This window comes from Cyprinus carpio, chromosome B7, assembly GCF_018340385.1.
Source record: "Cyprinus carpio isolate SPL01 chromosome B7, ASM1834038v1, whole genome shotgun sequence".
Classification (NCBI taxonomy): domain Eukaryota; kingdom Metazoa; phylum Chordata; class Actinopteri; order Cypriniformes; family Cyprinidae; genus Cyprinus; species Cyprinus carpio.
This window is the reverse complement of record NC_056603.1, coordinates 23558422-23584794: the sequence shown is the minus strand read 5'-3', so window position 1 is coordinate 23584794 and position 26373 is coordinate 23558422. Positions and strand designations below refer to the sequence as shown.

At 37.3% G+C, this 26373-nt stretch overlaps 1 protein-coding gene across 1 annotated transcript in view; it reads right to left on the bottom strand.

Annotated features, from left to right (window-relative positions):
- Positions 1–26373, bottom strand: part of esyt2b (extended synaptotagmin-like protein 2b) — a 31256-nt gene extending 4883 nt beyond the window's left edge. The window contains exons 1-18 of the mRNA XM_042726833.1: positions 25575–26373; positions 21260–21301; positions 20153–20287; positions 18624–18700; positions 18453–18525; positions 16404–16493; positions 12858–12913; positions 6397–6517; positions 6124–6300; positions 5966–6048; positions 5825–5873; positions 5342–5359; positions 4590–4670; positions 3206–3262; positions 2580–2657; positions 2412–2498; positions 1856–2005; positions 1381–1745 (exon numbers count right to left, since the gene is read on the bottom strand). Coding sequence (XP_042582767.1) covers positions 1381–1745; positions 1856–2005; positions 2412–2498; positions 2580–2657; positions 3206–3262; positions 4590–4670; positions 5342–5359; positions 5825–5873; positions 5966–6048; positions 6124–6300; positions 6397–6517; positions 12858–12913; positions 16404–16493; positions 18453–18525; positions 18624–18700; positions 20153–20287; positions 21260–21301; positions 25575–25964 — 2129 coding nt within the window. The 5' untranslated portion in view covers positions 25965–26373. The remainder of the gene's footprint in view (positions 1–1380; positions 1746–1855; positions 2006–2411; positions 2499–2579; positions 2658–3205; positions 3263–4589; positions 4671–5341; positions 5360–5824; positions 5874–5965; positions 6049–6123; positions 6301–6396; positions 6518–12857; positions 12914–16403; positions 16494–18452; positions 18526–18623; positions 18701–20152; positions 20288–21259; positions 21302–25574) is intronic.

Here is a 26373-nt window from a genome sequence, read left to right as displayed (position 1 = left end):
CAAGGCCATCCTGAGAGGCGTGAATAGTCTCAGACTTTAAAAGGCTCACGCACAGTTCTGCCCAGTTCTTCTTCTTCTGCTAAGCCTTCTGTGTCCGTGTGGAGAGCCTGAGCTGGTGCGGGTGTGCCCGGTGGGCCCCAACACATACGTTGCTCAGGCAGTCTGCTGTTCTGTTAGATCCCGTGGATAAGGATGGAAAGAAAATGAGGATGTGAGCTAGAAACCCTTCTGCAACCCTTAAGTCTGTGCCAGGCCTTCAGCCTTGACTTTCCATTCATCAAGATCCTCTGACTCGAAACGGTTCTTTCTCATCACCTAACTTCAGCCAACCTACTGGAGCCCCAAAGTGCATCAGGACTCTCTTTCAAACAGGCGAGACATGCAAGTATCAAACTTAGTCTTATTAATTGATAGATTATATATAATTTGCACCATTTACAAAGGTATGTTTGAACTAAGAAACTGATGTTTCCTTCAGGCCGTAAATCTGCTGAATATCAAATTGTACCATAGCTTCATGTCTTTATTTCTCTTCTCTTTATTGCTTAAGCTTTAACCCCTCTTCCTATGCCAACTGTATGTGTGTGTGTGTGTGTGTGTGTGTTAGACTAGTTTAAGTGTTTATGTAGTTAATAAAGTCTTACTTGTATCACACTTGAGGTTGTTCATTGTTTGCTCATAACTTGAGTCCCTAATCAAGCAGATTTTTGCTACATGCTCTGAGTAGTACTGTACAATAAGAAAGTTGTTTTCCTTAAACAGGAAATTAATGCTCTTAGAACTGACTGACAGTTGACACTGAGAGTAAGTAAATACTTACAGCAGATCACCGGCCCCATGAATGGTAGTCTGTAATATTTAGCATTAATATGCAATATTGCTGCCAAAATACTCGTTTGTGTAAACTCATGGAAAATTTTTGTTTGGATAGAAAATCCTCCTACTTTATGTCTGTGTTTTCTCCAGTTTTCCTCAGTGTGGTTTAATTGTTTAATACGGTTTCAACTATCTGAGCAACTTGGATCTCATAAGTGGTTTGTGACAGGGAATCAGCGACAAATACAAATGGGTCATGTCAGGCTTCCCACTGTTTCACTGCTCAAATTGGTCTGGCTGGCTCAGCAGAGACCAATCTGCTCAGTGCTATCCAAGTCAGACATACCGTGTTGTTCACTGGGCAGTGCAGATAAATGGTTCACACTGCACTGGGTACTACTTGTGTCTCACTTTTGGCTGTATTTTGGCTTTTAGTGTTTCTCAAACAGCAGAAAATAGTCACCAGTGTGGCTTCAAACAAAATTTAATTACACTGACAGGAAAAAAGCAAAACGCAAACGACTTCTGTATATATGTATCAGCATGTCACGAACACAGACTCACTTTTGTAGCTTCTGTAACCTCTGCTGCAGTTCCAGTGTGGCAGAGGGCAGCGAGATGTCAGAGGCCAGACTAGGTGTAGAGTCTCTGTGAGACTGATGCTTGTGCGAGCTGCTTATCTCCAGACTGGAGACGCTGCGGCCTGCTTCTGCTAACCGCACTGGGGAGCCATCCAATCCTCTTTTCCCTTGAGGGGTGTCCGGTGCGAGGGTACAAGATGGGTTTTGTGACGGCTTGATCACTGTGGAGTTGCTGGTGCTAGTGACTATTTGAGGTTGAGGGGTCACGCAAGAGTTATTCTGACTACTGTGTCTGACCCGGACAGAAGACGGGTGGCTGGATGTGACCTCCTTCTCTAAACAGAGGACCTGTTTACACAAAAACATATTTATATGGATAAAGCATACTGACACAAGTGCTGAATGAAACACACACAAAAATTACACAATATCTTTTGATAGCATACAGACACACCAACCCTGAGAGCCATTTTTAGTTTGAGGGTGCTGTTGGGGCCAGAGTTCTGCAGGGGGAACTGCTGATTCAGCGTCATGTCCGCCTCCTTCAGGAGAGAAGCAACTGCCACCCCCAAACTACCCAGAGAGCACTTGTGCTTACTATCCCTCACCTGAGACACACAAACAACATCTATGCATGACAGTTGACTTTTTACAAATACAAAACCCAACAGGAACACACGGTCTACAATCTTTTCTCAAAATGAACAGTAAATCTTTTTTACCAACTCTACATTATAGCATTCTAGAAATACATTTGACTGATGATATACGCTGTCGTTCAAAAGTTCAGTTCTGAATGATTTTTTTATGTTTTTGAAAGGAGTATTAATCATCTTTACTGTAACTTTGTATCAATGTAATGTGTCCTTGTAGAATCATTCATTGAAGTATTCATTTCTTAAAAAAAAAGAAAACTTTTGAAGCCCTAGTGTAAACTACAGTAGATGTAAAGAATTAACATTATCTTAGTAATTTTAATATTCATGCTTTTGGGGTGTTCCCATTCTAGAATACCTCAATTTCCAGTTCCTGAGTGTGGGGGTTGTTGATAAGGAAGTGAAAAGTCTCCTCCCACAGCGGCTCACTAGTTTTATACCTCACCTGAAAATCAGGAGCAAAACAGGACTGGATATATGTGTATTTCTAGTCTTGAACATGTTAAAGCCGATTAATGAATGTTACCTTGCTTGTGTATATCTTTTGTCCTACACTCAGTTTGACAAAAGGATTTGGATCTATGCTCACTTTTTTCCCAGACTGCTGAACAAAAATAAAAAGAAAACATTCAATTGTACAGTATGTTAAGTCTCCTTAATAGTTGACAAAATCTACTTCAGCTCTTTGGTAACATGAGCTGCTTATACTAGCCTGGTTAATTATAAATACATCATAGCCCATTTAGCCTTTTAAAATTTATGTTCCTACTACTAGTGCTTTGTTGTAATAAGGTTATTTTAAACTCATCAATCTAAAACAAAAAGCCTCTTGTTTTATTTTCTCAATTCAATAAAGACATGAATAAATTAAGTAATTACTACTATAAAATCATCTGAAAATTTATAAACAACAAGAAGTGCATAAAGAAAGAAAAAAACAAATAAGAAATTTGTACTTCTATAACCTCTGCTAAATCTTTAAACACATGCAGTGGGGCATGAGGGAAGAATACATAGGAGAAGCAATTAAAAAATAATCAGAAATCACAAAAGAATGAAACAAATAATAAAAGATGTGAAATCATGCTTAGTGTCCAGATGCAATGCTTGTTATGCATGTCACTGTATAAACGGCATGCAGTCCCAATGTACCTTCAGGCCTTTATAAGGGGGTTTGGGGCCATCAGGGTTAAAGTCAAGAGGATTGGTCTTTCCACAGGAAGTATGGAGAGAAAGTGGTAATAGGACGGTTAATATACAGCAAGAGGACATGCAAGAATGATAGTTCGATTGGTCCAGCCTTAAAAATTACAAATACATATGCATATCGAATCAGTGTAACAATATTGGCAGGGACAAAAAGAGCTCAAAAAAAAGTTTTGTCCTTTCTCTTTAGACTGCTTACTAAGTGTAGATCAGGAAACGTCAATCATATGTCTAAGAATGACCAGGCTGTCATCATGTGACTTAATGTGATGGTAAAAATAAATGGGTGAATGAAAGCTATAGATTTAAACCTTGGATTCTGACAGTCTGATTAAACACAAAATACATGTAATAAAAATATACATACATACTCAGTTACTGAGCAATTAGAATGCGAAATGTGATGCTCATAGTTTATTGGATGACAATTACAAGCTACACATGCCCAACAGGCATAAGTGGAAGTTCGCATGCATCAGGTCAACGTACTCTGTGTTGTTTGTTTGTTACTCAAGAACAGCTTGAATGGAAGCAATGTCTACACACAATGTTAGATAAACAGCTACAGCTAGGTCAGGAGAACCAGGATGCAGATTACTGGCAAACTCACAAATAACGTTCTATAGAGAGAGTCGGGGTTCTCACAAAAGACTAGACCAGAGGCCCTCCTCTCCTTTAGGTTTCCACAGCCAAAGCTGCCCTCAAAGACACTTTACAGTAGAGGAGGAAGGCACAATGTAAAGCGTTAATAAAGTCGGCACTGTACATCAGTCGTTGCAAACTAATAATACATAATTCTATGGCCGCATAATTAAAAGGTTTCAGTTAAATAAACATTCCTTAAAATGATGTTTAGCCCACAAATTCCAATATTATTTTGGATTCCACTGACTTTCATTGTATGCACAAAAAAAAATAGTTGGACTACAAAATATCTTATTTCGTGTTCTGCAGAAGAAAGCAAGTTTTGGAACGACATGAGGGTGAGTAAATGTTGACAGATGTCTCATATCTGGGTAAATAATATCTTTAGGGGGAAGCAAAATGATAATTGCACCTTGCAAGATACAGCCTGGGGAACAACATCGGTGCATGTAAATCATTAGGGTGTGTAAAACTGCAGCTTGTTCACATTTGTATTCATATCAAAGTAGACTATTATAGAACATAAATAACACTTTCAAGCATTTCATAAAAGTAGAACATAAAATAATGAAACTGAAAGCAAACAAAAATGTAAAACATGTATCTGCTGCAGGACATCAGAAAATATTGTCCTATGGCAGATCCACAGACAGAATCTATGTACACTCATCACTCTTGTACTTACCGGCAAATTACTGGCAGAGTCCAGGTAAACAACGAGCAGAGCTGAGGAAAGATTTTCATTAGCCCTTATGCTCCTTAATACCTAACAAGATAGAAAAGAGCAAATGATGATAACAAAAATTGAAATGATATGATGTTTAGCTAGTGTATGTTTAATCATGTCAGTGTCATTCAGTGATTGTGTATGTGTATACCTGGCATTCCCTACATTATGGGGACCAAATGTCCCCACAAGGATAATAATACCAGTAAATTTTGACATTTGTTTGGTCCCCATGAATAAACAAGCTTATAAATAATACAGAATGACATTTTTTGAAAATCTGAAAATGCAGAAAGTTTTTAAGTTTTGGGTAAGCGGATAGAAAATATAGTTTGTACAGTATAAAAACCATTACAACTACAAAAAACACCAAATGTCCCCATAATGATAGGAATACCAGTGTGTGTGTGTGGAACATTTTCTCATAACAAACAGTGTTTTTAAATACCTGTTGTGTGTCTCATGTGTGTGTTTTGTGTGTGTGTTCTAATAGTACATACGCTATTTATTTGTTTTGTCTTTCTAACTTATTTTCCGTCAATTACTTAATGCAAGTGGGAGGGGCTTGGGTAACAATGACAAGCCACTCTAATCCAAAAGTTTTGTTTGTACATTTAAACTTTGAATTTTTTAAAAACCATTACAACTACAAAAAACACGGTTAGTGCACTGGCATAGCAGATATGGGCTTAAATGACATTTAGTTCAACTTCTTCCAAGTCAAACCACTGCAGAAAATAAGTGATTAGTGCACTGGCATAGCAGATATGGGCTTAAATGACATTTAGTTCATTCCATGATGAAAAACAATAAGTTCAAAAGAAATGACACAACTGGTCTTTCTTTGGGAAAAAAAAAATGTCATTATCAATACAGGACAAAGGCTCAAAGTCAGCACATTAATAAGATAAAATTAAGTTTAACAAGAATCTACTTTAATATATTGTGAGGGGGGAAAATTCTGTGGCTTAATAATTCATGAATCAGAGAGTTAAAAGTGGAGGCAGCGTTGTGAATGAGTGGAATGAAAACAAAATAGTTTGAAAAACTTCAAATCTACTTACAATACAGCCAACAAATGTGTAAATACAAAGTCAGTTCATTAATGAGAGGGTGCTGAAAGAGAACTGGTGGTGACATTTGTTGTGAGCTGTAAATTAATCTCAACAAGAACAAGAGTGTGACTGCATTACCTCATCAACCTTCTGTTCTTTATGAAGCTCACTCAAGTCAATCATTAGACTGGAACAAAAATAAAAGAAACATTATACAGCTTTATAAAGTTTTATAACAGACAACATTGTAAGTTTCAGCTATACAAATGAATGGGACACCTGCCCAAGAAGTCATCTTTATCTGGGTCTTCATCGAAGAGCTCAATTTCCAGATGTTGTCCTGAATGTTCATATACTAGTGCCTGATGATGAAATGCATTTCAGTCTTACGAGCGCAGCAAATGTGCATGTGTGTTTGTTTATATGTATGTATTCACCTCATACACCTCATTCCATTTGGGGTGCAGACATTCTTTGATGGTCTTGCTTCTAAAGAGCTGATTGCTGACCAGCAGCATGCCATAGGGGTCAGACTTCCCTTTGATCAGCCCACCCAGATATGTATCCTTAACTTCCAGATTCTGAGCTTCAAGAAAATGAATCCTTAGAACTCCCTAATGAGTGTGAGTCAATGACAATGAGAGGTTAATGAACATTAATATAAATAAACATTTGTAGGGTTTGATGAGATGCGTGAGTGATGTGTTTACCTTTGGCATGGGGAAACGAAGCTGTGCCAGTTCAACCTCACCTATCAGTGGTACAGTGATCCTGTTAGGCAACACCATGTAAGTGCTGATAATATCCTGGATCATGTGGTCTGAAAAGCCACTGCCAAGGAAAAATAAATAATGAGTTACATGAAATTTTGTACTTCTAGATATTAATCATCATCTTCAATGCAATGGACAGAAGTGTAACTCTCTCAGAGTACATAATTGTGTGGGAAAAAGATCAAAATTGTGGTTTAATAATTCATACATCAGAGAGATGAAAGCAGAGGCAGCGTTATGATTGACTGGAATGAACACAAAAGACTCAGACAGTTTGGAAAATCTTTAAACTTACTCAAAATGTTCCACAGAGAACATTTCTGTGGCAAGCAACCAAACCTGTTTAATGGTGTCTAAATGAGTTTGTGTTACTACAACTAGCTGGTGTTGTCTTAGAAGTTGCCTTAAAACAAAGTCTAACTGATCTCCACAGATTATTTTATATTAAAAAAAGAGAGAGAGAGAAAAAAACAATCCTGTACCTCCCGGATGTATTGCTAACCACAACCACATTCAAACGCCACTTTGCTGACTAAACCAACAATGTGACAAAAGACAAAGATCATATGACACTGTTTATTTAAGCATGTTTTTGTAACATGAGCATGAATAAATTTTCTACATTTAAGCAGACTCCTACAGCAGCAAGTGGTGTGACAGTATATGCATCTAATTGGCCTGCAGCCTGTCTATCCCAGCACAAATGCACCACGATCTTATTAAAATACAAGCACAAACAGGGGGAGAGGCAATGGAGAGGAAACACAGAGAAGCCATAGTGCCATTTTGAGGTTTGTGCTGACAATCCTCATCTCCCCCCTCTCTCATTTGAACCAATACTCCTGTCTCTGGGCAGATGACTGTCTTTGTTGAAAAGCCTGTAGTTTTGTCAGTGTCACCTGGGTTTCCTCAAGTCATCTTAACACACAAACAGGCAAGTAGACAACATACTGTACAGAGAGTTAAATTATGTTAACCATAATAATATACAAATGCATGTTTGTAGATAAGAGAACTTTACTGCCATATATACTGTACAAGTATGCATGCTGATCTCTCACTGCATACAAACAGCACACACCACATTCATTTGCATTTATTTATAAGTAAATACAAAGATGAATAACCATAAAAAATGAATAAATACATTTACAGTCCAAGTCGAATTTAGACAATAAATAAATGTTCTGTATTATATTATTATAGATTTTAGCACATTGTATAGTATTGTGCTTTGCTCTTTTAAAATTCAAGTTAATCACAAGAGCAATTACTCATTTTGAGCATGGCTGTTGACAACGCCAACTAGCTTTCATTTTGATTCAACAAAAACACAAAGAAATCGGAAAACAACTGAACAAAGACACAAAGACATGTATAACAACATTCAAGATGAATAAATTCATCATGGGTGCCAAAATGGCAATACACTTAATCGTTCTCTTTATGCAATGACCAAAAACAAAACAAAACACAATTGTTTCAGTATTATGTCTAATTTAGTTGCATTTTACTGTACTTTCCTTTCCAAAACACTTTTTAAAAAAAAAAATGATTTAACACTGCAGCAGGAAAGTTTAAATCGATGGACATTTAAACTTATAAACAATGAAGGACACTTCTACAAGGTAAAAGAAACATTAACCATTTTGTGCAATGTTGGCATAGTTATAATACAACAAACAAAAATAAGCTTCAAGTTAAATCCAGTTGATCGCTTCCCTGGAACCCAGCTAATCTACACGATAATGAAACATGACACTCAACAACAGAACAAAGAATGCTGAACCGAACTGATGCAGATATGAGTTGCAAACTAGGGATCCATGACAGAAAGCTCAAGGCTTGTTTAACACGTAATATTATATCAACATCCGACATAACATTAAGCTTGAGTAACTACTTTAGTACATAAAAGCATTTCTAAAGGTGTTCTTAAACCCCTATGGCCATTAGATAATCTTAACAACCTTTAAGATCTTTGGATGGGGGATGCGCAAGGCAAATGTATTGATTTCATGAAGATAAAAGACTTGATATTCATCAACCTCCCAATGGACATTAATTAAATAAATTCAAACTCTTTAGCCTGATTTATTTATTTTTATAACCTCAACTTGCTTATCACATTCTGTCTCTAAATGTAGTTTCCATTCATGCTTTCAATTACACCCATTCTTTCTTTTACATTTGCCTCCAATATGTTTTTTTTTTTTTCAAAATGCTTTCTCATCTCTCGTCAGCAACACTTGACATTCAATCTCCCAAATTCTGTGATGAAAGGTAACCTCATTGTGATTTACTTCCTCTGTAATAAAAGAGCACCAACATTCAGAGGGTAACAATATGCCAAACAGAAATCATAAACACCATAAAAAATGAAAGCAAGAATGACGCTCATAACTCTCTTATTGATTTGCTTGCTGAGCAAGATGCAGTTGCCCAAACATCTTCATAATGCAAGCATAGCGTTCTCTGAGGTTACAATAATCACTCACCGGCCCAGCAGTGGGACACCACAGATATACAGCACAGAAATACAGGAGTGACAGATCTAAGATCAGTGCTGGATTCTATCAGTGTAATATTCCTCTTAAGGCCTGTCACACCGGGAACGAATTTCGTGACAACGATCTACTAGGGCTGCCAATCACACCGAACGCGAAAAAACGTAATAGCGTCTTTTTTAAAAAACGTCGGGTTCGTTTTTTTTGGTTTGACACCGCGTCAAAAACTTGACCAAATGAGAATGGCGCTTTTTTGCACACGTGTCTGGAGCTTCTGAAGTTACAGTAAAACACAAGGGGGGCGCTGGCTGAGCACACATGAAACGAGAAGATATAAGCCAGTAGCGTCTACACTGCCGGGAAGAAATAAGACGAAGAAGATGCAAGTGATGTTAGATCCTCGTTGGTGTCGGAACACAAAGAACTATATGCAAACGCGACAGCGATTACAAAAATCTTGATAAAAGAGAACTAGTATTTCTAGTATTTCTGTAATTAAGTGCCACATCTAAGTCAGGAGCATGTTCTCTCAGCGAAAATGCTGCAGTGTGAAACATCAAAAAACGCGTGAAAACGCTGGCGAATAATGCTGTATGATGCAAGGAGCATGGCTGACATGAGAGCATGATGCAAGGAGCATGGCTGACATGAGAGCAGCGCAGTGAAGTAAGGATAAACTTTAATAGCAAGACTAATGCTGTAATGACCACAGCCTATTCGGTTTGTCTGTGCTTGAATAAAGATTATCAACTAGTGATACACAGAAACAATACATATTTAACCTCAAACAAAATATACACAAATTGTAAATATGCCTATATACATATTTAACCTCACTTAGTGAAGGAGCTCTTCACTATACTAACTTAAAAATTCCTATGGACCACCCCTGTCCACAGTAGCCTGTGTTGAGAAACAGCTAGAGGGGTGTAATCAGTCATCCGCCTGTGTGTGTGTCTGTGTGCATGATCAGCACAACCAGAAGTGCAACACTCATGAATCTGCTGCAACTTTTACTGCAGACAGTATGTTACATCAACACATTAAATATATTTCTAATCTGCCATTACAGAGTGCACTGAGTGGCTATTTGAAAACATTGTTTTAGTTAATGCGTCTAAATAATTCCTAGGGAACATACTGAAAAAATATGTTTCTTGAATCTACATGCATAATGCATAAATGTAATTCTTCTAATTTAATTGTGAATGTATTGCAGGCTGATACAGTAAACATATACAGTGGGTACGGAAAGTATTCAGACCCCCTTACATTTTTCACTATTTGTTATATTGAAGCCATTTGCTAAAATCATTTAAGTTCATTTTTTTCCCTCATTAATGTACACACAGCACCCCATATTGACAGAAAAACACAGAATTGTTGACATTTTTGCACATTCATTAAAAAAGAAAAACTGAAATATCACATGGTCCTAAGTATTCAGACCCTTTGCTCAGTATTTAGTAGAAGCACCCTTTTGATCTAATACAGCCACAAGTCTTTTTGGGAAAGATGCAACAAGTTTTTTACACCTGGATTTGGGGATCCTCTGCCATTCCTCCTTGCAGATCCTCTCTAGTTCTGTCAGGTTGGATGGTAAATGTTGGTGGACAGCCATTTTTAGGTCTTTCCAGAGATGCTCAATTGGGTTTAAGTCAGGGCTCTGGCTGGGCCATTCAAGAACAGTCACAGAGTTGTTGTGAAGCCACTCCTTCGTTATTCTAGCTGTGTGCTTAGGATCATTGTCTTGTTGGAAGGTGAACCTTCGGCCCAGTCTGAGGTCCTGAGCACTCTGGAGAAAGTTTTCATCCAGGATATTCCTGTAATATTCCCGCATTCATCTTTCCTTCGATTGCAACCAGTCGTCCTGTCCCTGCAGCTGAAAAAACACCCCCAGCATGATGCTGCCACCACCATGGTTCACTGTTGGGACTGTATTGGACAGGTGATGAGGCAGTGCCTGGTTTTCTCTCACACATACCGCTTAGAATTAAGGCCAAAAAGTTCTATCTTGGTCTCATCAGACCAGAGAATCTTATTTCTCTGTTTTTTTAGCAAACTCCATGCGGGCTTTCATGTGTCTTGCACTGAGGAGAGGCTTCCGTCGGGTCACTCTGCCATAAAGCCCCGACTGGTGGAGGGCTGCAGTGATGGTTGACTTTCTACAACTTTCTCCCATCTCCCGACTCCATCTCTGGAGCTCAGCCACAGTGATCTTTGGGTTCTTCTTTACCTCTCTCACCAAGGCTCTTCTCCCCCAATAGCTCAGTTTGGTCGGACGGCCAGCTCTAGGAAGGGTTCTGGTCATCCTAAACATCTTCCATTTAAGGATTATGTCACAGCAAAGGGTCTGAATACTTAGGACCATGTGATATTTCAGGTTTTTTTTTTTAATAAATCTGCAAAAATGTCAACAATTCTGTGTTTTTCTGTCAATATGGGGTGCTGTGTGTACATTAAGGAAAAAAATGAACTTAAATGATTTTAGCAAATGGCTGCAATATAACAAAGAGTGAAAAATTTAAGGGGGTCTGAATACTTTCCGTACCCACTGTATACAGTATGTCTTATATTGAAAGTAAGAAGAGCAGATTTAAACATGATCAAAATTAAATTACACTGTTTATGATGCATGCTCATCCATACATTTTAAGTGAACACTCTCTCATAGCCACTAGCAAGTTTGATACTGGATGTCATTTTTATTATTATAAAAAAAAAAAATTAAATAAAAATAAAAATCACCAGTTATATTACTACTAACTTTCATCACATAGCCAAGGGAAGAAACAGGTTTTTTTTTTCTTCTTTTTTTTTTTTTTAATAAAATGCCAAGAGTAGTTGTTCTCTTTATGAAAACAAACTTTTTTCAGTAGCATTAACCTGATTAAAAAGGTAAGGTTTTAAACTAATCAACCAGTTATCTTTTATCAAGTGCACCACACCACTGAAAAATTTGCATATGAATAAAATTTAAAGTTATATAAATATTTATTACATAGCCACTTACTCGTTATTAAGGTTTTTGCGGCCACAATTTAAATGTCTACAAAACTAATTTCAAGCATTTAAGCATAAACCTTTATGTGTGAAACATAAATTTAGTCAAGTATGTTAGACTGATAATATAAAGTTTAGGTAAAGTGGCCAAAAAGGTAAATTCATCACTACTCAGTATGAGACAGTCCAATTATAATGTGTAAAAGCTTATAGTTAATTAAATTCAACATACATTAGAGAGAAAGATGAATGTCTTGCATTGATTACGCACTAAGACTGCTGAACAAAGGCTCTTTTAATTATCTCCAATAAACAGGCCTATATCCAAGTACAACTAAATGAAGTCAAAAACAAAAGAAGAGGTCTAGACTTCATGTGGAGTGGCCAAATGGTTAGAGAGTTTGACTCCTAACCCTAAGGTTGTGGGTTAGAGTCTCGGGCCGGCAATTCCACGACTAAGGTGCCCTTGAGCAAGGCACCGAACCCCCAACTGCTCCCCAGGCCCCGCAGCATAAATGGCTGCCTACTGCTCCGGGTGTGTGTTCACGGTGTGTGTGTGTGTGTGTTCACTGCTGTGTGTGTGTGTGCACTTTGGATTGGTTAAATGCAGAGCACGAATTCTGAGTATGGGTCACCATACTTGGATGTATGTCATGTCACTTTTGTCACTTTTTTTTTTTAATAAATCTATGGATGAAAACCAAGAGGCCTTTAAATCAAATCAGAACAAGGAGCCTAACCAATATGAAAATAATACAAATAAATCACAGTTTATATAAAATGCCTTGAAGGACTAAAATAAACTTACGAAGTATTCCAAGAAACAAAGACTGTTTTTAAATACTAAGTAAAAATTTAATCCATCATAGGAAGAAAAAGTTCACTTACTTAAGCCCTGGAATGTCCAATATATTTGTGAGGCCTGTCCAGTTTATGTCCAATAGCTGAATGAAAAAGAGAGAATCAAGCATATAGATAACTTACTGCTAACACAGAAAAAATACAGGTATATCTGTTCAGAGGAGAGAAACAAGCGCAAACCAGGTAACACAAACAACAATAAAATATTTCTAGACATAAATAACAACACTATGTTTGTTACTGCAATGAGAGCAATCGATGTCCCAGTACACTAGAACATAAACAAGAAAGAAAATAAGGACAGAAATACAAACTATCCATTATAACGGGGATAGACGTAATATAAAAATGTTCTCTTAGCCTCTTTTCCTCTGTGAATTTCAGTGTCGCCCACACTGCAGAGGAATATATGAAGAGAGGCCACTTCTGCAGTGCATCACAAACTACAGTCAGACCGCAGGACACTGGACACCTCACAAAGGACTCAAACTCAGTGAGGCAGGTGTAGGAAAACTTAATAAAGCCTTCATTCAGAAACAGCAGCAGAATGTGAGCTAGAATCAGGCTGAGCTGTGATAACCTGCTGTGAAATTAGCCCTGCTACTAAACTGGTACTGACAGACTGTAGAATCTGGGTCACTGACGCTGACTGTCTGCCACTGCTATACACACGTGGTAGAACTGTTAAGATCATTTTATGCTGTTTAGCAAACCTTTAAATAGAATCTCAATCCTGCAGTTTTGCAAAAGACAAATGTCTTTAATAACTTTCTCTTCCTTTATAACTTTTTTCCAATTGTTTCATCTAAACCAACAATATGTATGTTAGACCCTATTCCATCTAAGCTCCTAAGAGAGGTGATTCCAGAAGACATAGATCATCTTCTGACTATCATAAATTCGTCATTGTCATTAGGATATGTCCCCAAAACCATCAAACTGGCTGTTATTAAGCCTCTCGTTAAAAAAAAAAAAAAAAAAAAAAAAAAAAAAAAAAAAATCACAGCTTGACCCCAAAGATATAGTTAATTACAGACCGATCTCAATCTCCCTTTTCTGTCCAAGATACTAGAAAAGGTAGTATCCTCACAATTATATTTCTTCGTAGAGAAAAATGGTATCTGTGAGGATTTCCAGTCAGGATTTAGACAATATCATAGTACTGAGACTGCTCTCATTAGAGTTACAAATGACCTGCTCTTATGCACTTCACCTGCTGATCATGGTTGATCATCTCTCTATTAGTGCTGCTATATTCTTAGAGCTGCGTTCGAAACTATCAACCACAACATTCTTTTGAATAGACTAGAAAACTTTGTTGGCATTATTGGAAGTGCATTAGCATTGGTTAAAATACTTATCGGACCTAAATTGCAACCTATGCCCTCAATGTCAAATGGAGAAACATCAATTCATGTGTTCATGACCTCAAGGTTAGATTACTGTAATGCTTTATTCGGTGGTTGTTCTGCATGCTTAATGAACAAACTCCAGCTGGTCCAAAATGCAGCAGCTAGAGTTCTTACTAGAACCAGGAATTATGACCATATTAGCCTGGTTCTGTCAACACTGCACTTGATGATACCTAGAATATCAAAATCAACTGCGGGTGGCAGACTCTTTTCCTATTTAGCACCCAAAATCTGGAATAATCTACCTAACACTGTTCGGGAGGCAGACAAACTCTGTCAGTTTAAATCTAGATTAACGACCCATCCCTTTAACCTGGTTTACACATAACACACTTACACATTTCAATTATTCAAATCCGTTAAAGGATTGTTAGGCTGCATTAATTAGGTCAACCAGAACTGGGAACACTTCCAATAACACACAATGTACTTGTTACATTGTAAGAAGAATGGCATCTACGCTAATATAAGTCTGTTTCTCTCTTATTCCGAGGTCACCGTAGTCACCAGATCTAGTCCGTATCCAGCCCAGATGGTGGCTCAGTACCTAGAGATGCCCTCTACAGCCCTGAATGACAGTGAAGACCAGGACAACTAGATGAACCCCAGAGACGGATCCCCAGTGAAGACCTTGTCTTTGTCCTTGTATCGGGACAACTGGAACCAGATGAGTCCTCTGCACAATGTGACTTTGCTGCAGCATGGATCAACCTGCTGGTTCGTCTGGCCAGAGGAGAACTGCTCCCCCCCCGACTAAACCTGGTTTCTCCCAAGGTTTTTTCTCCATTCTGTCACCGATGGAGTTTTGGTTCCTTGCCACTGTTGCCTTTGGCTTGCTTAGTTGGGGACACTTCATTTCCAGTGATATCGTCGACTTGATTGCACAGATACTATTTAAACTGAACTGAGCTGGACTATGACATCAATGAATTCAATGATGAACTGCCTTTAACTGAAAATTGAGTGTTTTTATGAGCACATAAAAGGGATAGTTCAATAACAATTCTGTCATCACCTTCTTGTTGTTCCAAACCTGTATAACATTCTTTCATGGAACATAAAGATATTCTGAGAAATGTCTCAGAAAATGTCCATACAATGGAAGTCATTGTGATCCAATGCTGTGTGGTTCTCAACATTCTTCAATATATCTTCAATCATGTGCCAAAAAAAAAAAAAAAAAAAAAAAAAAAAAAAAAAAACACACACACGCACACAAACCCACACAGACACAGATCAACATTCAGGTTTGGAACAACATGAAAGTGAGTAGTTTGGATGGACTATCACTTTAATATTAAACAATTCCCAGAAAATTAATTATATCCTTAACTGTACTTCCATACAAATTCCCACACAATTCTAATACAGTAACAAAACTTATAATATTCAGAAATAAAAAACATCTGGACCCTCCCTGCTGCTCTTTTAACTCTTTAGTTCTTCACTTATTCCCCTCCATTTTTACAACATCTGTAGATATATCTCAAAGTCATTCAGCTGCCCTTGGTCGGGCTGCAACATGTAGCTGATGAAAGTAAAACTATTTCTTTCTAGATGTCTTCTGCATGCATTCATTGCGATGACTCTATGATGTACTTTGAAAAGTTAAAATATTTCTTGCTGTTTAACAAGAACCAAGTCACTGCCCACTCAAATTCCACACTGACTTCTGATCTTATGCCTTATCTTCTTTCATTATTCACAATCTTATCTGATAGCCATCTCATCAGATATCCTCAAGACACTTTTTCCTTAAGATCCTTTCTCCCTAACACTCACCCAGGACATTTTATGTACAATATAAACATATTTATTCACATTTAAGTTAATGTAATCATTTCAAGAGCTGTATCTCATTATGCTGTATAACATCATTTGCAATAACTGCAAACAACAGCATTTCAGAGACAACGCTCCTTTGTATGTTGTGGTAAAATATGTTTTATAAAAATAGATGTTTTTTGGGAAAATGCTCACATTCAAATCCAAGTTAAGCATAGGTGCATATGAAGAGGCAGCAAATGTCAAAAAGGGAATACATTTCCACACACTGATATTACAATTCCAAACTTTATCAGAAAAAAAGCAACCTCAGTTTTCATCAGGCAAAAATACAGACAATATTATCAAGGTAGTAATAAATTGTTCGTAAACTCACTGGCTTCTTGAGGAAGAAGAGGGACAGAGCACCAACCAGCGGCATATTCCCCAAAAGTGGCTCAAGAATCACCCGCAGAACTCCATGTAGCTATTCACACATGCGGCCAAGCACATACACAGAGAGATTGACAGACACATCAAATTAAATTTTGAAACACTGGTAAGGATTCTTCACTAGAGGTTTGGTGTGTACCTTACTCCAATTAAGGCAATATGTGACCCTGGACCACAAAACCAACCATAAGGGTCAGTTTTTCAAAATTGAGATCTATACACCATGAATGAATAAGCTTTCCATTGGTGTATGGTTTGTTAGGACAGGACAAAAATTACAATATATACAACAAATACAACCATTAAAATCAGGAATCAAAAAAAAAAAAAAAAAAAAAAAAAATCTAAATATTGAGAAAATTGCCTTTAAAGTTGTCCAGATAAAGTTCTTCGCAATGCATATTACTAATAAAAAATAAAGCTTTTATATATTTACAGTAGGAAATTTTTTAAATATCTTCATGGATCATGATCTTCACTTAATATCCTAATGATTTTTGGCATAAAAGAAAAATCTAAAATTTTGACCCATACAATGTATTTTTGGCTGTTGCTAGAAATATACCTGTGCTACTTAGGACTGGTTTTGTGGTCCAGGGTCACATATGAAATATTCTCAATTAAAAAAAAAGAAAATAAAAAAACTGGCATTCACCAGATTATATTAATTAAAGCATTGCTGCCTTAATTAGGAACAACCCACTTCATCAGCCTTGGAGTCCTTAAATGGAATGACAGAACTGCGTTTTCTTAATATCATTGTCTTATTTTCCTGTATTTTCCTTTTAAGAAAGGATATTCTTTTCTGGAAAATGAGAAAAAAGATTTTTGGCATGAGAGAGCAGCGCTGTCAATCTAACCACTATGCGCCCCAGGCTGATGATGAGTGTTTCAGGATCCTGACACTGATGCATTTATTATTTTGCTTCTGACAGCATTCTGACATGCTCTGTAATAGACATTTCACCTTCACAACAGAATTATGAGCTTCTGTTTTGAACAATCATCCATTACCAAAGAGCAGCTAGTGAAAACAGATAACTCAAGGGAATGTCCTGTCTCAAGTAGTCCTTTATGAAATCATAAAATGTGGAAGAGGTTATACAAGGTCAGTCAGTGTATATACAGTATGAACTGTTATTTTACATGATTTTTCTTGTTTATTACTCTATTTTTATTTCTTTCTTATTTGTATGTAAAGCACTTTGAATCGCAATTTGTGTATGAAAGGTGTTATATAAATAAACTTGCCCCACATTACCAATTTGAATTTTGTGACATGTAAAACAAAGTTTCATTAAAATGTTTATTATATTATTGAAAATCTTTTAACAGTGGCTTAAAGCAAATGTGCTATTTTTTTTTCTGGAACTAAGTTTCAATAAATCAAAGATGGCAGCCTCAGACTTCCCTGTTTAACAATCGTAGAGATGAATGGGAATGCTAACAGCTCTCTCCAGGTATTATAGACCTCCCTGACATATAGTAAAAAATACATCATACATAAAAACAGCATGCTGTCACACAAGGAGTTTACTCTGCTATGCATTAAATGTGACAGAATGAAACAAGTCCATAAATCATGTACAAAATGGTCATTGTGTGAGCATGTGTGTATATATATGATCATGCACTACAAACAGTACAAGGGCATTTTAGTATTTGGTTACACGCCTCCCTATAAATACACACACAACCTTTCTGTAAAAATAAAAATAGGCTCCGTTCTACAGTCGGCTGGATTCTTTCCATGAAACACGTGGTTGCTTCACAATATAGGAAAGAGCTTCCCTGTATCCAACAAATTAATTCTCTGGCCTTGGCTAACATAATCCATTGGGTCATGGAGACAAACTCAATGGAAGATGCCATACATAACAGAGCTGCTGTGTCTCTGTTGTGAACAAATAACAGTGCAATCTTACTTCTGTATGCGGCACAAGAGCAGAGAATATCACTCTAAAATGTTTTATGAGAATATATAACAATGTACCTGTATACTTTTGATCCCTGCTCTACAGTAGTATCTTTTGACATCCACATCGATTTCAGTATTTCCGACATAGCTATAAAAGAAAAGAGAAATATTAAAACCTGTGGGACAACCAGAAAGTTAAAAAAAAGATCAAAGGATGTCAGCATAGCATATATTATGTGATGTCACCTGATCTGAAGGTCCATGATGATCTGCCGTTTGTCTACGTTCTCAGAGTAAACTTTGACCCCATTGATTCGGAGAGGCTGTGACAGAGATGAGCACAGATGCCCCGTCAGGGGTTGACATTTCTTTAACCAACATGCATTCCTCCACAGAGCCCTGACAACATAAACTATTTCCATCTGACAGCTGGTCAGCTTTTCCAAAAGGTTTAAATTTCTTATGCCAATCTTCCTACTCCTGATGCAATATATAGCTTTTTAGTGCAATGCCGTTTTAGTGTTAAGTAGTTAAGCAAGGTCTACTCTTAAATAGAATATGCATGATGGTCTTACACTGCAAATTAAGTACACAGTTTTTGAATGAAACTTAATTTTACAGACTAACTAGATCAATTTTTTGATATATTTATAGTATAAGAAATTATACTGTTTATACCTTCAATCCACTCAATCAAACAATTTATACAAAAAAAAAAAAAAAAAAAAATAATTATAACTATATAAATGAAAACAAAAAATGCTTAGAAAACACAATGCATGGATATCTCATGTCATCTCATGCAGGGTATAATGGTATTAAATCCCATTGTGAAGTCTTGGCTGCATAAGCCAAAAACATGATTTTCACAATGAACTGTTTAGAGAGGCTTTTGAATTAATGCTTAGTTACATTTGCAGAGTTGTATGAAATACTGTGTACATTTGATTACTTTTTGATTACTTTTCAAAATGTCTAACTATTGTTTTCAACTGTTAATCATTTGAAACATGTAAACCAGGCTGGGTTAAAGGGTTAGTTCACCCAAAAATCTAAATTCTGTCATTAAAGGTGGGGTATGTATTTTTTCAAAAACGCTTTAGAAAACTGAGTCAGGCCGAGTACCAAAACAAAACTTATAGCCAATCAGCAGTAAGGAGCGTGTCTACTATCTATGATACAAATCTATGATGTTAAAAACACTGCCATTACTAACTTCCATTGTGCCTATCCTACACAATATAAAATATTGCTAAAATATTTCTATGGCTATAAAATCCATTGCGCCTATATTGAGGTTTATTAAGTGAATTGGTTAGGCAATGCCTACTGATTTCTTTAATTTAATTTTAAAAAAATATATATAATAATAATTATTAGGGATAGTGGTTACAGTACAGGAAATAATGGGGAGAAGAGGTGTAGACTCATGTCGTCTGTCTGAGCAAAACCACTTAATGTGGCCGCATGTGGACTCACTGCTAAGCCATGGTGCCAAAACTGATGTTATTCCCTTTCAGGATTACACTCTTGGCTGAATAACTGGATATGTTAAATCACAAGTTGACTGAGAGAGAGGAAGGAGCCAAAAAAAGTGTATGCAATAAGTTGGTGTCTATACAGTGTAAGCCAGACTGGGCCAAAGCTCCATAAAATACAAGGCAGTATGACTGATGTTATATTAAACATCATGAACAAAGATTTACATATTCTCTAATAGGATGCACTTTGTAACCATTTAATGTTTATAGGCACTGAGAACTCTGTAAGCATACCTTATCTCCCAGATCGATCTTGGTGAAGCTGAATGTACTGAGGTGGGCATTGGCTTCTTTGATCGCTGGCTCGATTGTTTCTTTAAACAGCTTCTCCACAAACTGACACACGTAAGGCCACATCTGTTTCACTGTCTGAAAGGCAAAGAGTGTACTATGCAACTGAGTAAACTGAGGCACTTAAGGCATCTTCATTTCTTACCGTTACTGACTTAAGTATGATAAATAAGCTTCTCTGAAACTCATTAGTTATTAGAAAAGTTTAAGTGTTGTTTTATACCCTCTTGGCTACATTTGCTAAAAAAAAAATCTTCAGTGTGTGTAAAGTAGATTTTTCCACAACAAGGCTGTGTGACACAAGGTTCACAATTTAAAAGGCTGGAGGACATGTTGTAACTTGACTAACTGTAAATACTCTAGTCATTTGGAAACTATTCTCCATGGCAACAGAACAGGTAGCCATACTGGGAAGGCAAAACCAGAAATATTAAAAAATAGATGCAGGATACCATGTCTGAGAGCAAAGTAATATCATTTAAAACCTTTGAAATAAGTTAGAGATGTAGAGAGGCAAATAATGAAAAAGAGACAGAATTAATTATATCACATTTATGAGCTTTAAAATGCATGTGTGAAAGTTTAGGTTGTAATATTAGTATGACAGTACTGTGAGTAAGAGTTTTTATCCTTCTCAGTTTTGTCATGTTTAAAAACATCAGTGATTCTGCAGTGTTTCATGTAAATAGTTTTGCATGATTTTGAATGTTGCAGGCATACTTTGCAGAAGCATGAGGCCATTCAGGTACATAAATTACACCGCTGGGCAAAATGTTAATGAAATATTCAAATCAGGCATGTTTTTGAAGGCTGTGAGCCACTGAATGTAAACGTACAATGAATATTTTAAAAAGCCACTGATTTTGACACAGAGGCTGAAAAATGGTTGCTACGTGTAGTGTAACATGAGCAAAGCACACTGGAGAGCGAGAAAGAGAGCGAGAGAGTATCAGATTCCAGAATATTGACTGCAGACACATGTATACGCTGGATGATGATTACTTAGAAATTATTAAGTAACAGGCAATTATTATGCAATAAATCTCTCACCTTATTTAGCCACTCAACTCTCTCCACATCTGGATAATGAACCTGGTGGAGAAATTGACAAATATATCATATTAATAAAAGAGGGAGGGAACAAGACTGCTTCTGTAAATGTGCTGCAGTGTCTCTGAAGAAACCCCTCAGGCTATAACACACATGCACATCCTTGGTTCACAGATGGCATGAAAAAAAATTATTCAATGTATGACAAAATAAAAAGACTTCCTGTCTAAACATTTGAATGGTTCTCTATACCAAAAAATGGCACCCATGTGTATTCTCTCTTTTTCTTTCACTTCAGTGGTATTATCATGACTATATGTAGAGCAGTAGGATCAGGGATGAGCATAGCTGCAGTCAAATCCCTGTATGCGTAAAATGCTTAGCCTGCATTTGTTCATTCAGTGAGAGGGAGCAAGATGACACACCAACACTGCACTTTTTTCATTTCTAAAGCAGTGCCATACAATAAAGTCAATGGCGTCATTGGGGTCCAGCGTTTTTTTTTTTTTTTTTGTTTGTTTCTTTTTTTGGACCCCACTGACTTTCATTATATGGACAATAAAGTTTCTTCAAAATAAGTCATTCAGGTTTGAAACAACATTCTCACATAGCCAGATCTTCAGACTGACGGCAGAAGGTCTGGGAACCTGGGACGCTTTCAATGGCCAAGGACTGCCCAATTGGCCATATGACTGACAGGTAAAGTAAGCAATCACGTTTTGTTTTGTGCTGCGTCATGTTAAGGGGCGTGGAAAGGTCCCCACAATAACAGACAGGTGTGTAAAACTCTTGGACGTATTTTAAAGATTCTATGCCGCAACTTTAACTTTAATTGTGAACTTTACATATTTCACATACTTTTATAAATCCAGCGTTTAGTTGATCCTGATAAGTGCTCATTGTCACAGTTGTAAACATGACGGATTTCTTCTTTCATGAGAGGGTTATGGCATAATGGCATAATGGCATCTTTGTTTCCAGGTGGAATCTTAAAGAAAGCGACACGCATGTCTCCCGGAATCTTGCATAATTTAACCAATCAGATGACGACTTTGAAACTCCCAAAGAGTTTCCAATTTTGTGTGCGGTATGCATCAGACGTACAGCCAGCGGTCTATGGCCATGACGTCTGAGGCTGAGACTAGGAATGACATGACGGATAGTAAATTATGTCAGAATCAGAATCGAGTGAACTACCCCTTTAACTTATCAGGTTTTTAAAAACATACAGTTTTTTCCACCCAACAGACACTGTGACGCCACAAAGGACTTCTGAGACTATGGCTACATTGACACTCCATGCCTTATTTTGCTCAGATGCCATTTTTTGTTTGGACGTTCACATATCTTTGAAGCCAATAACAGATTCAAGTGTGAACTGGTCCTGAACTAACCCACATGCACAAAAGAATAGCAAAGGTATCACACAGCATACTGTTATACAAAAGTAAATGTGGACGCCACTGAAGTCAGTGTTTATGCATTAATTTATAAGATGATGTGCAGCAGGAGCCAGCAAATTTGTGAGCAGGCAATAGGGAGGACAAGAATGAGGAGAAAGAGAGCAAAGTTTTTCCTCATATAGTCTCGCCTCAAGTTTTGATTGTGAAGAGCTGTAAATGTTATACTTCTTTGCAGCTTTCTTCCACATTCTGGTGTGTAAAATCTTTGCAGTGACTCCTGAAAACTGAGAATTTTTATTGAATGTTAATCATAAAACTCTCGTGATTTATGATATAACCATTCAGACTGAGGTCACACTGCAAAACAGCAGACCTCTATCTAACTTGTGACCAAAAGTGGCCTAAACCAGAATGAAAAAGATCAGATTTCATGTGGTTTGTGCTGTTCACATTGCAATAAAAAAAACCCAGATCTGAGTCTATTAGCAAAACAAAAAACAGGATTTCGGCCACTTTTGCCAGTCTGAATGTAGACTTTTCTGACCACAAAAGGCGCCTGTAATTTAACATCTTACAACTGAAAGTTTAAATTACAAACAAATGCCACACAAGCAAAACAAATGTATAGGGCACATTTGAATCTCATCACTATGGTAACACAGCTGCAAAACCATAAACGCTTCTCTCCAAGATATTACACAAAAGCTTAAAGGAAAACCTCGGGTAAGCCACATCAGTTTACCTGAGAATACAATGCGCTCTCACCCTGAAAAGATAATGAGTTTGCAGCTCCCATAAAACTTAACCTCCTTCTGTATGTCCTATAAAAGTAACACTGTAATCTCAAGAGGCAAAATGGGGGTGTGTGACTTCCTTTTGCAGTGCAATCACTCTGAATTTATTTTAAATCGCAAAACAGTGTTGGTGCACAGCACTTTCTTCAGCAAGCTCTCCCACTGACATATTCTAGTATAACCATCAATCAGGGCAAATAGGTTTGGACACAGCTAGAGCTACTACACCCAGCACTAGACTTCGGGTGTCCCTCCAAAATGAACAGTGACTATTTTGTTTAGTATTAATGATATGTGGGAAAGACACTGAAAGTTCCCATGGTAACTGTGTTTCTATGGTCACTAGAGATCTCTGAGGATTTCTCTACATCGACAGATATCTATGAGAATGTTCTTTTAAAAACAAATCTAGAGATAAGACATTGATTGTAGAGTTACCTCAGTAATGTAGCGATGTAAAGACTATAGATTGTTGACAGTGACATAATCTGATGAGAATGTGATAATCTGTGATGTTTCAAAAAAAAACTTGCTTGTGATCTCTGTCATATATTAAAATGCTTTTACATGTATTTACATATTTTTGTAACATACATGCAACAATATATACTTTGAACTTAGTATAGCAAGTTTGAAGCTTTTAGGCAAGAGATATAACATGTCTCTTTAAGACCCAAGTCATTTAAGGCAGCACTTTCAGAGAACCAAGGAAAATAATCTATTTTCTTCAGGTATCACACACTTTCCAGGAACCACGGAGAAACTGGACAAACAAGTCATCAGTGTTTCAAAAGATCTTGGTTTAAAAGCATAGCGCCACAAAAGGTGAATAATCACAGAATCCACAACAACAACAACAACAACTTCAAACTCATAAACCAGTTCAACAGACTTCTAATCTCACACAGACAAGTAGTTGTCTGACAAGCAGGCTCCAGACAAGTAGGCTCCAAAGCAGTTGAAGACTAAATGAAGTAGATGGTAGTGGGTCGCTATGAGACCATGTAATGAAAATGTATCTGATAACTGACTAACACTACACTACACTACACTACATATGGCACTTTGGGTGTCCATCATTGGTAATCCCATATTGATTGACCACTTATTTATTGGGGGGTGAACATGGTTATGTATCTAACCAATAAGATTTTCAGTCAGTATTGTGAGATCATAGCCTAGATTTCTCCAACAAGGATGGTCATGAACTGTAAGGTGTTAGCTAAGCTTTTTTGCACCAGCATGTTTATAGTTTTTTAAGGCTCCAGAGGGCATCTCCCTTCACTTTCATTCATCATTTCTAACAGTAAATCATTTCTAACATTTGCTTTTCAAAACATTTTCCTGTATATGGTTTGAGTACAATCCTCTAAAACCATCTTTATTTAACACTTTAAAAACATACCCAGTTAAAAAGAGAAAAAAAGGAAAGAAAAATACAATCATATGTCCTTATTAACAATAGTATTTCACAATAAAATTACATATAATGCAGTTTTTTGCCATACATGGTAAGGTAATTACAGTAAACTAATTAATTGTTATTTACAGTTTTACATGCTGCAGTAATGGTATTGTTACATTTTTATAGACTGCAGGTCAGTGAATTCTCATTTTCAATTACGCAGACTGACCTTGGTACTCAACCTTCAGGTCAAAATATCTCATTACATAACATATATTTACTTTGTTGCACTTGGCTTTTGATTACAGCCATGATGAGCAGAGGCTCAAGATAATGCTTATATACGAGATAAAAATAGACAGATAATTGGTAGAGACACATGCTGCATCATTTGGAATAACACGGTTCACCTTCACTGCCTCAAGTCTGACAGCCTGGGGTCAGCTGGGATCCAAACTTAGTTATGGTTCATGCTGAATGGACACAACATTGAAACCGAACAAGATGATCTAACGTACTAAACCTGAATGAAGCAAAACAACTGTTTATCAAATTTCCAACTAAACAAGTTGTTCATCAATCTCATCAAATGCCACTAATGACAACCCATTCTGTCTTTTTAGTCCAGCTTTATAATTTCAAAAATAAAAGTCAACTTCTTGTTTGTTTTGGAACAAGTGAAATGTTATCAATGAACGTGGAGTTTAACTCACCCATGATGGTAACTCAGTTGCCTCCAGCTCATGTTTAACTGTGTCCTCTTGCTCAAAAAACAAAAGTGCTCTATTCAACCTAGTGTTCTTACACCTAGTGTTTCTTTTCCAAATGAAAAATACCGTGAGTGCGATTAAAAGCCAACTAAAACTGAACTCAAAATAACCCAAGACATATATGGGGAAGATAATGACGAAGGTTTTGGCGAACTGCAGCCACGTGCGCGTCAGCTCGCTGGTGCAGGACGCGGAGTCCTGGCTGAGCTCCGCGGGTGAGGAGGAAGGAATCGCCTCGTTTGTCGTTTCAGTTTGTCCGCTATCTTTTTGTCCCGAGGCACCTGCTGTTTCAGAAAGATTTCGGCGCACAGCCGTCATTATGTCCTCTGTCATGTTCAGCGCGGACGAAATGTTACGCAGGGCTGTCAAACGTGAACATTGCGCTTCACTGCAAAAGCTTCGAGAGTAAACAACAAGATACTACAGCTCATCCCCGTGCACGCGTGGTTCAAGTTCAACGCTGGGCTTAATCAATTTGAGGATGTTTTCACGTTAGTTCGCCTATACACCAGTTCATTTTGACGCAGATACTGCCTCGCTTTGCTTTAATCTAGCTGTGCATAACTGAAGACCCAACTCAGCTGTCGCCAGCGCCTCTGTACGCGTGCTGTCTGGTTTGCTCTGGAGAAGCGCGTGCTGTTGTGCTGGTTTATGACAGACAGCTGAGCGCTTCACACGCACGCACGCACGCACGCACAAACATAGAGCGGGTCTCGGGAGGTCAGTGAGCGTTGCGGACAGC